The sequence below is a fragment of the Saccostrea cucullata genome, unplaced genomic scaffold, assembly GCF_032062105.1.
Source record: "Saccostrea cucullata isolate Sc308-1 unplaced genomic scaffold, CSIRO_AGI_Scuc_v1 ctg3993, whole genome shotgun sequence".
NCBI lineage: Eukaryota > Metazoa > Mollusca > Bivalvia > Ostreida > Ostreidae > Saccostrea > Saccostrea cuccullata.
This window is the reverse complement of record NW_026930118.1, coordinates 51123-62843: the sequence shown is the minus strand read 5'-3', so window position 1 is coordinate 62843 and position 11721 is coordinate 51123. Positions and strand designations below refer to the sequence as shown.

Genomic DNA, 11721 nt, shown 5'->3' with positions numbered 1-11721 from the left:
CTTTGGGTTAAATAGACAGTCTTATGTTGTATTAAATGTCAACAATGTTACATCTAGACAAATACGAAGCTGTTTAAAAGTTTACTTCTATTCAATTTTAATATCACACGTATCACAAATAACCTTTTTCATTATTTGAGAAATGACAGAAAAAAAATAAAAATTCGTACGTATTCTCTAGTGGATATTTTAAAATTATATGGCCATCCGTTTTGAAACAGGTAAATGTTGTTATTTTCTTCGTTCTGCCAAGTTACGTCTGATGCTGGTGGAACATAAACAAAGTTAGTGCCGTTTGAACAATACGGCGTAGAATCCGACGTGGTTTCTTTCTGTCTAAAGTAAACCGCTACAATCACAGGTTTGTTGGCAGTGATGAACAAAATGGAAATATTTTCTTTCCATGTATAAGTTTCATTTTCGCCCATATTTTGCAACAAAGCGTTTCTCTTATGAAGCAGTGTGTAGTTCAAGCCTTCCATTGTGCCCATGTCAAATGTCAATGCTGTGTTTCCTTCTGTTGATACCATTATGAACTCTTCCTCTATGACGTTTCGGGACTTCATCAATTGGAAATAAGTTCCGGATGAGGGAAGGGGATGATTTATAATATATTGGTTATTTCTGTCGTATATATAGCACAAAACTGAAATGACTTTGTTGGCGACGATAAACATTCCCGTAGCCATAGAAGAAATTCTTTTTTGTTGCATCCTTTGTATTGTATCGGATACGTTCAGCTGTGGTATAGCATATGAGGTTTTGTCAAACAAACTTAAAATCAAACATTCACTGTCGGCATCATCAGGGGGTAAAGGTGGGAAAGTAACGATATATTCCGTACTTAAAATATCAACGGGAGGTACAATAAAAACATTTGTATCATAGTTGCTATCAACCCCTTTGTACTGACATGATAAAGATAGTTCTCTTTGGTTCATAAAAATGATCACTGGAGAAGTAGCATTTAAAGATATAGAATTATTAACAATACTACGGAGTACGTCCTCGCACCCAGTTTTGGTATGTTGCTTTATGATGATTTTTTTTCCGGAAAAAGTGTGTTGAGAGTCATATCCACCAATTAAACAGAAAATACTTGTGTTAAAATCATCGTTAGGAAGAACAAATAAGGTACCAAAGGTGTCACGGTTCTCTGAAACAAAAGCTAAAGATTACAAATTATAAACTAGTACTCGCTTGATTTTAAATAAAAATGAACATTGAGAATATATTTGAGAACAAACAACCCTTTTAGTACATACAGTCATATAAAGCTACAGTCTGTTCTGGAATTCATAAATTTTACAAGCAAGTTATCCAGAGTTTGGTTCATAAGAAGATACAAAAACATATCAAAGCTAATTATACAAGTTTAAGATGTCAATCAAAAGAATAAAAATACACTGTAAAATTATCATTTGAATTAAAAAAAAAATATTTTAAACTCACCTGAGGAAATATCTCCAATACCTGAAACTATAAAGGAGGTATTAGTATACGGTTGTGATAAGAGCATATAAATAAAATGATATTGGATTTAGTATTGTATTTCATCGCTTAAATGGTGATGATGATGATGATTATCATGATGCTGATGTTGACGATGATGATAAAATGATGATTATGATGTTGATGTTGTTGATGATGCTGATGTTGGTTATGATTATGATTTGATGATGATGATAATGAAGATGATGATGATGGTGAAAACGGTTACATTTCCTGTTAATACTCACAGCAACTGAAAATTTCTTTTAACTCTTCTGTGGTTAAGTGGCTTTTATTTGGCCATACGCTGTCACTCTGAAAAACATAACAAGCACTGAATGCAATGTAGTCTCTCTCTCTCTCTCGTCGCAGTTGCCTAGTGGTACGCCTCAGGTTTATTCTCATTTTATTTTGGTTTTACTAATCATAAGGGTTTAAATTACTATACACATTAATCATAATAACACATTTTAACAGCAAAATAATTTTCTAAAAGAAATGCAGCTCATATTGCTTTAAACCTTGATGACAAGTTAGACTAAAAGAAAGCATTAAATTGTTTCAGAAATATGATTTTTGTGCAATGGAATGTGTAGTATTATATAAGAAATCAATATTGTGCAGGACGAGAACAATGTAATTTTGCTTCAATCTAAGCACATAAATAGTTCTTCCATCGCAAATATGAACGGCAAAAGTTTAAAAGTGTTATTATTTTCTATTATTAAAATAGTTAATTACAATTCTTCAACCAAAAATTCCGTCATCAAAGTTGCAGTTCATACTGCAGAGCAAATACGGAAATCTAAAAAAAAAAAATATTAAAAATTCATCAGATGAAAGATCAGATGCCATGGATGAATAAGCAACCCGCTTCGATCGATCACATCCACTATGTGCTCTTTGTCATGATCGAACAAAAGTTAAATTCATAGACAATTCACTGTGTGAATAATTATAAAGGTCTTCTACTTTTACCAAATATAAAAAAAACGTCAATCAACATTCTACAGAACGATAGGTTGCATTTTCAACTAAGGTCAGTGTATCGACCAGAACAACATCGAGGGATATACGAGGGGTTATCAAAAAGTTCGTGGACTGATGCTATAAAATTAGTACTATGTAGTCTGTGCTTCCAAAATTTATATGGAATATAAATCAACAAAAAATAAAGAAATATTGAAAATTTTAGCCTGATACGTTCGTTATTTTCCAAATTATTATAAAATGAAAACGACAATATATGATCACCCGGCGCTGTCGTCGTTTATTTTCATGACGTCCGATAACGTCATTGTTTTTCATTGTCAGCTTCTTCTTCCTCATATACTTTCTTCATGAGAAACCCTGTCCAGAGCTGAGTAAGGACTTAAACCTGCCTTGTATATATGACTTAACAATGTCATGAACAGTGGCCTTCAATGAATATAATATTCCAAATGGATTAATACGTTGGGAGAGATCCGAGCTTGACTGTGCCGGCATATTTTGCTTTTGGGAGTTCAATATCTACAACGCATGATCAACGTCATTTTTTGACGTGATTGATTTTTCACACCTTGACTGCACATCGACATTAACTGTGTATCCCTTTTATCTCTGAATCTATTTTGACATTAAAAGACAAGTACTCTGGATGCATTTTATTTCTCTGTGGCCAGTTTCAACATATTTTAGGTCTATACCAGTTTTTTTCAGGGGCAAAACTTTATAGCATGTTGGAAACGGAAACCCCTCCCCCTTTTGACGTCATTTTCAAGGCCTCATTTGTTTGGACATTCCGTGTAAAATTTGCGGTAAAATTTCACAGACCTTCCAGAATGAAGTGAAAATTTTGTATTTTATGGAACAATTATGTCCAGACACATACCTGTTTTAACGGGATTTTTGGATGTCAAATGACCATATCAAAAGAATTTTTCTCAGTTACACATAGGTCGCAAAAACGTTGTGTTCGAGGTTGCGCCGCCTGGACATACCATTGCTTACAAAAACATCACTAATTTATTAAAAAATAAAATTTATGATTTATAGTTTATTCTTTAGATAGAAAAGATGATGCTTACTAAATATTTTAACATTCATTGATGTGCTTAAAGCGGTTTTAATTTTATACCCTCAGTCTACGAACTTTTTGATAACCCCTCGTAGTTGTATAAAGTTTTGAAAAGTCGTCCATTTTGATGTTATTGAATTTTGTAATTTTTTTATTATATCAAAATCTAAAATTTCATGTGAGTTTTACGAATGAATTTGTTTGTGTACACTAATTTTCTCCATAATTGCTGTTCGAAAGGGACTTCGTTTGGAGAAAGTTTTATCCAAGCTATAAGTTTTTATTTAATGCCAGGAGATGCAAAAATATACATAAACTAGAAACGATCTCGTTGCGAGCAACGAGAGGTCTTCCGTCCGATTCTGGAAAAAAAAAAACCGCGAAAATCGAGCTGAAAAGTGATAAAAAAAAAATTGCCACAAAGAGGATTGAATCCAGGTCGCAAGCGTGAAAATCCAACGCGCTTTTTTCTCTTTTATTCCCAACGCGCTTAAATTACGCTACTGGGTCAACTGCTCAGAATGTTTTTGTATATACTTCTTCAACAATACACCTGTCTAAGAACTTTGAAAGGCGCGCCACTATCCATAATTTCGCGCCAAACGCCACGAGTAAATCTCCACGCCTTTTCTTTGGAATGTTCCATTAAATAGGTGTGACAGCTTCGATGAAATTAAGAAAAAAAGAACGTTCTTATAGCCTAAATTTCGAGGTTTAGACAGTAGGCCTATATTTAACACATTGTACATATTCTATATCGTAGGTAAATAACACTAAAGACGTGAGATAGTTATCATTTTTAACTATTTTAAATTTCCCGTTTATCCCCAAAGTTAACTATCCCGATTAGTTACACCTTACTGAAAAGGTAGAAATGGTTCGCTGAAAAACCTCAAATGTCTCGCCCTACGACGGTCAAGGAACCAGATACCATTCATGTTCAATAGCTTTAAATATCTTTGAGAAAAGAATGTAAATATAAACTCCATTAAACGATCTATTAAAATATGATTTTCTTATTTTTCTCTTCTGTTTGTATAATCTGACACAAGTGTGCATGGGAAAACAATAGTTAAGCTTTATACTTCAGATATACATCGATATTGTCTCTTGAAAAACTATTTCTTATAACTATGATATACGATCTGTTTTTCCGTCGTGCAAAACAAAAATTTCGTATTTCATTTGCACTTTTAGTCCTTTCTTTCTTTGACAACTAACCAAAACCAATTATAGAAGACGTTTGAGTAGACCTTGGATTAAATTTAAGTTTGTTACGTAAGTACGACGTGACAATCAAAGTATACCTTTATATTTCATTTATCCTTATGTTACTTTCGTTCAAGCAAACGCTCGGCTGCCTCCATAAACCCCTATTGCGAAATGTCGGAGTGGACAGAGACAGCCGCCATATTGGACTCGCTTCAGATTTTCAAATGCTAATATCTAGAGTTTATATTTATAAATATTCAAAAAAATTATATAGTAAGCATCAATGGAAGGGTTTCTATTAAGATTCCAAATACAAATGAAAAATATTGAAAAACAAAAAAGTTAGAAAATACATTTTTTTTAATTCGCTTGTCCTAACGACCGGAAGTAGTGACGACGAACGAAAGGTCGCGTCCTGGATAGCAAATATCACGATCTATAATCCCTAAAAGTTTCACATTTATATCTTCTACCGTTCTTGAGATTAACCGTAGACAAAATGTCATTTTAAAATCAGAAAATGTCCCGTAACTTGGCACCAGAAGCGAATTTTCAAAAAATCTCTCGGAAAAAATAACTTCAGATAACGATACATAATTTCTGTAAATTTCATGAAAATCCACCCAGTAGTCTTCGAGAAATCGCGTGCACAAAATTTGGTGTACGGAATAATAATAATAATAAGAATAACTAGATACGATCTCGTTGCGAGCAACGAGAGGTCTTCCGTCCGATTCAGGAAAAAAAAAACCCTCGTAAAATCGAGCTGAAAAGTGATTCAAAATTTTGGTCACAAGTAGGATTGAACCCAGGTCGCCAATTCGAATGCGCTTTTTTTCTCTTTTATCCCCAACGCGCTAACCATTAAGTTATTGGGAGTACTACTCTAAATATACTTGTGTATACTTTTGCAACAGTACACTGTCTAAGAATTTAAAAAGGCGGGCCACTATTCATAATTTCGCGCCAAATGCCACGAGAAAATATTTGCGTCTTTTCTTTGGACTCATCTATTAAATAGGTGTGATAGCTTCAATGAAATATAAAAAAATAAAACGTTCTGATCGCCTTTATTTTATTTCGACGTTAAGAAGGTATATTTAACCCATTGTACACATCACATAATGATCTAGCCCAGTTACACTAAAGGAGTGAAACGGAAATTAAGTTTTAAGATTGACACTGAATTGCAACATACTACTTCGTGAAAGTCCAAGTAGTTTTTTACATTTCATGTATCCTTATGTCAGAATGGTTTAATCAAACGCTCAGCTGCCTCCATAAACCCCTACTCGCGAAATGGCGGAGTTGACAGAGACAGTCGCCATCTTGGGCCCGCTTCAGATTTTCAAATATTAATATCTAGAGTTCAGATTGACCAATATTCAAACAACTTACATAGTAAACATAAATGGAAGGGTCACTATTAAGATTCCAAAAATAAATGAAAAATAGTGGAAAACAAAAATGTTAGAAAATACGCTTTTTTTCAATTTGCATCTTCTAACGACAGGAAGTATTGACGACGAACAAAAGGTCGCGTCCTGGTTAGTATCTATCACGATCTATAATCCCTGAAAGTTTCACTGTGATATCTTTTACCGTTTTTGAGTTTAATCGTGGACAAAATGTCATTTTAAAATCAGGAAATGTCCCTTAACTTGGCACCGGAAGCGAATTTCCAAAAAATCTCTCGGATAAAATAACTTCAGATAATAACACATTGTTTCCGTAAATTTCATGAAAATCCACCCAGTAGTCTTCGAGAAATCGCGTGCACAAAATTAAATGGTCAGAAAAATAATAATAACTAGATACGATCTCGTTGCGAGCAACGAGTGGGTCTTCCGTCCAATTCTTGATAAGATGAGATAAGATTTTGATTGAGATTTTCATTCAAAAATAATGATTTACCACAATCTGTAAAAAGACATTGAACATTAAAGACTTTAAAAACGGCTTTTGGCCCCTAACGGCCCCTAATTTTAGGAAACAGCCCTTTTTCTTCATATCATCTTAAAGCTCTACGGATTTTGATCACTTTTTGTTCAACAACTGTTAAGAAATTCTTTTCGTTTTTTGAGCTATTAACAAAAGAAATATTTAAGGGCCAACCCTTCAACTCCTTAATGGGGACGTTTAGCAAAAAATGAAAGGTTGCATATGTTCAGAACATTATTTTGAACATCTTTTGTTCAATACTGCTTATCAATATATTTTTTCCTTTATAAAGCATCAAAGATTTAGCATTCTGGCCCCTTGTGGCCCCTAATTTTGTAACATACGACATAAAAATCATAATTTATAGTTGATGATGGTTGAGATAAACATCTTTGCTTCAGTAATGTATTACAAAATATTAACTGATAAAGAGTTATCGATTGAAGACTTTTGGCCCCTCTTGGCACCTAAATCGAGTGCCCAGCCCCTTTTTGAGGATCTCATCTTAAAGATCTTAAGATTTTGAACATTTTTTGTTCAACAACTGTTCAGAAATTCCGTATAGTTTTTGAGCTATTAGCAAAAGAAATATTTAGGGGCCAACCCTTCAACTCCTTAATGGGGACGTTTAGCAAAAAATGAAAGGTTGCATATTATTCAAAACATTATTTTAAACATCTTTTGTTCGATATTGCTTATCAAAATATTTCTCCCTTTCGAGATATAAAGCGTCAAAGATTTAGCATTATGGCCCCTTGTGGCCCCTAATTATGTAACATACGACATAAAAATCATAATATATAGTTGTAGATGGTTGAGATAAACATCTTTGCTTCAGTAATGTATTACAAAATATTGACTGATAAAGAGTTATCGATTGAAGACTTTTGGCCCCTCTTGGCCCCTTATTTGAGTGCCCAGCCCTTTTTTCAGGATCTTATCTTAAAGCTCTTAAGATTTTGAACATTTGGTGTTCAACAACTGTTCAGAAATTCCTTTTAGTTTTTGAGCTATTAACAAAAGAAATATTTAGGGGCCAACCCTTCAACTCCTTAATGGGGACCTTTAGCAAAAAATGAAAGGTTGCATATTGTTTAGAACATTATTTTGAACATCTTTTGTTCTATATTGCTTATCAAAATATTTCTCACTTTCGAGATATAAAGCATCAAAGATTTAGCATTCTGGCCCCTTGTGGCCCCTAATTATGTACCATACGACATAAAAATCATAATATGTATTTGTAGATTGTTGGGCTCAACATTTTTGCTTCAGTAATGTATGACAAAATATTGATTTTAAAAGAGTTATTGAATAAAAACTGTTGGCCCCTCTCAGCCCTTTATTTGATGAGTCAGCACATTTTACTTGATATCATATTAAAGATTTTTATATTTTGCACAAATGTTGTTCAATATGTTATAACAAAATAATTATATTTTCAAAGATATGATGCAAAATGTATCAAAAAATCACTCATAAAACGTGTCCTAAATTTTGACCCCTACCGAGCTTCCATACTAGGCACTTCCGGAAAATATCCTGACCATGTTGCAACGTGGCAACATGTCCTCTATCATCACTAAAAATTTCAGCTTTCTAGCTTGAGCCGTTTTTGAGTTCCATCACAGACAAGGAGGTCCTCCAAATTTTGATCAAAGGGCGATAACTTCCGACCGGAAGTGAATTTCAAAAAAATAATTTGCCGGAATTAACTTCAGATGACAACGCATCGACTGTGAAAATTTGAAGCAAATCGAACGAGCCATCTCCGAGAAATCTTCTGCACAAATTTTGTAAGAAGAAAAAAGAATAAAAATAATAATAATAATAATAATAATAATAATAAAGGTAAAAAAGAAACCGAAGAATAATAGAGGGTCTTCCGCTGAAGACGGAAGACCCTAATAAGAAACAATAGAATCGCTATAAGGTCTTCCGTGAAGACGGAAGACCTTAACTAGATACGATCTCGTTGCGAGCAACGAGAGGTCTTCCGTCCGTTTTAGGAAAAGAAACCCACGTAAAATCGAGCTGAAAAGAGATTCAAAATTTTTGTCTCAAGTAGGATTGAACCCATGTCGCCAACGTGAATGCGCTTTTTTTTTTTTTTTACTTTTTTATCCCCAACGCGCTAACCATTAAGCTATTGGGAGTACTACTCTAAACATACTTGTGTATACTTTTGCAACATTTCACCTGTCTAAGAATTGTAAAAAAGCATTCATAATTTCGCGTCAAACGCCATGAGTAAATATTTCACGCCTTTTCTTTGGACTGATCTATTAAATGGGTATGATAGCTTCAATTAAATTTAAAAAAATTAAACATTCTTAGCGCCTTTATTTTATTTCGACGTTAAGAAAGTATATGTAACACATTATACACATTACATATCGTATCTAGCCCAGTTACACTTAAGCAGTGAAACGGAAATTAAGTTTTAAGATTGACACTCAATTGCAACTTACTACTGTAACGTGTCGGACCTGAGCGGTCAGTAGGTCCGTGCTCGGATTACCAAGTTTTACTGGGGATATGATTGAATACAATATATACAGATAATAATATGACACCTGCCTGGTGTCTTTAAATCAAATGACCTAAGTGCTTTGTACAATTATATATCTTCAGTTAATACCGGCACCTGCCTGGTGCCATATGACAATTGCCTCACTATACAACTGACTATATAAGTCAACAGCCACCTGCCTGGTGCCTCTTGATTTAGCCTTTAACACCTGCCTGGTGTCTTACTGCTTACTAATTTGCCTATGTAACTCTAGCCAAGTAGCTAAAATATACTTACACAGTATTTAACTTTGTACATGTAAGAGCTTCTCTGTCCTAATGACAAACCTATCGCTAATGTCACACAGCTATATTTTAACAAGTCACTGACTACGGCAACTTTGCACAATTCGATTTGATCGATACACTAATTGGTTTCTGGACCAAAGTGAAGACACAAGCCAATTGGCTGTACTGCCCCCTTGTAACTCAACTTAATCAATGATCATAAGTTATCAGATATCATATTGATAAAATACAACAGATTGCCTTTCTTTTGGCAACACTATTATTATTTTCTAACACAACATCATTTATCAATAATACTTGTATAATTCTTTTGTCAATTGACCAATTAATTACAATATTTACCTTGATTATCTATTATAATATAAACAAGTAACGGGAGGTAACTCCTCCAACCATTTCACTACTACGTGAGAGTCCAAGTAGTTTTTTTTTTTTTACATTTCATGTATCCTTATGTCAGAATGGTTTAATCAAACGCTCAGCTGCCTCCATAAACCCCTACTCGCGAAATGGCGGAGTTGACAGAGACAGCCGCAATCTTGGTCCCGCTTCAGATTTTCAAATGATAATATCTAGAGTTCAGACAAACCAATATCCAAACAACTTATACAGTAAGCATCAATCAAAGGGTCTCTATTATCATTCCAAAAATAAATAAAAAATATTGAAAAACAAAAAAGTTAGAAAATGCGATTTTTTCAATTCGCTTCTCCTAACGACAGGAAGTACCGACGACGAACGAAAGGTCGCGTCCTGGATGGTATATATCACGATCTATAATCCCTGAAAGTTTCATGATGATATCTTTAACCGTTCTTGAGATTATTCGTAGACAAAATGTCATTTTAATTTCAGAAAATGGTCCGTAATTTGGCACCAAAAAGAAAATTTCCAAAAAATCGCTCAGATAGATCAAATTCATGTAACAACACATCTTCACTGATAATTTCAAGTAATTCCATCCAGTAGTCTTCGAGAAATCGCGCACACAAAATTAGAAAGTCAAAAAAATAATAAAAAGAATAATAATAAGAAACAGTACAATAACTATAAGGTCTTCCGTGAAGACGGAAGACCTTAGTCTTCCGTGAAGACGGAAGACCTTAATAAGAAGAAGAAACAATAGAATCACTATAAGGTCTTCCGTGAAGACGGAAGACCTTAATGAAGTACACTTACAATGTTGTCTTTAGAGAATCCACAATGCGTACCTCCCTTCTGATCAGGAGTAGCTGATGTCACGGTACATCCTTGTGCAGCGGTTAGTAGTTCAGACTGATTTCTATATGCAAAGTAATTGGACAGAGGAACATATTCGCTTCCATTGTAGCCGATGTTAGATACATAAGCATATCTCAAGGAATCGGTGTCGTCGAATGTTTTCTGTAAGTCAGTTTTAAAAGCAATAGGAATTAGATTAACAGAACCCCTCTCTCCAGAGAGGAACCAAAATGTTTGCAAAACAGACACGACTTGTGAAGACCGAATGGTAAGAGGAGTATCAAGGTCGACTCGTCTTTGGATCCTATCATACTTGTTCGGAATGGTGACAAAATCATACCCTGAAATATGGATTGTCGTGTCGTCAATAGCAGTCACAATCGTCAATACATTGCCGTAAGGACGATCTCCTAAAGGGACCACCACGTAATGCGTTCCCCACAAGGTGATTGGTAACAGTTGTTCCAGAAGATATTCTGCTCCTCCTGAGTTGCTCAATGGTATACTTGCTGTGTAAACGATCAGCTTTTCTGAAGAAACAATTCGCGTTCCTGTTATATCACAGCTGTATGTTAGAGATTCTGTTTCGTAACTCTGCAGAGTCAGGTCCAACGTCTCATTTGGACACAAGTTTCCTTCGAAGTTTCTTTTTTCAGGGAATTTTAAGCTGACAGTTATATCATCGTTAGTCGGGTTGCCCAATCCCAGGATACTCCTCCATGTGATATCGTGGTATACCGGGACTACATATTCAGTGCCCAGATAGTCATCACTCAGAGCAAGGAACATTTCTTTTCCCATGAAAGCTATAACACTTTTCTCGGAATTAACGCGATAAATTGTATTGCGAGTCAAATTTGTTATCAATGCTGTCTTATTTAATCTTACATCGCATATTTCTTTGCTGGTTATATTTAGATGCTGAGATGCGTAATTTTGTCCAGTATCATTAACAAAAAATAGATGATGTGGCGTTT

General features: G+C 34.4%; 1 protein-coding gene across 1 annotated transcript; it reads right to left on the bottom strand.

Moving 5' to 3' along the window:
- Positions 1-1728: 1728 nt before the first annotated feature.
- On the bottom strand, positions 1729-11721 carry LOC134282958 (uncharacterized). The gene is made up of 2 exons (XM_062765383.1): positions 10703-11721; positions 1729-1806 (listed from the first exon to the last, which is right to left on the bottom strand). Exons 1-2 carry the CDS (start codon positions 11543-11545, stop codon positions 1729-1731), a joined length of 921 nt encoding a protein of 306 aa, XP_062621367.1. The 5' UTR covers positions 11546-11721.

Bases quoted from the DNA above. Each gene is read 5' to 3' on its own strand.
- LOC134282958 (XM_062765383.1), bottom strand. From the start codon at position 11,545: ATGGGAAAAGAAATGTTCCTTGCTCTGAGTGATGACTATCTGGGCACT. The intron at 1,807-10,702 runs GTAAGTGTACTT...TATGTTTTTCAG, and splicing joins GATTCTCTAAAGACAACATT to AGTGACAGCGTATGGCCAAA.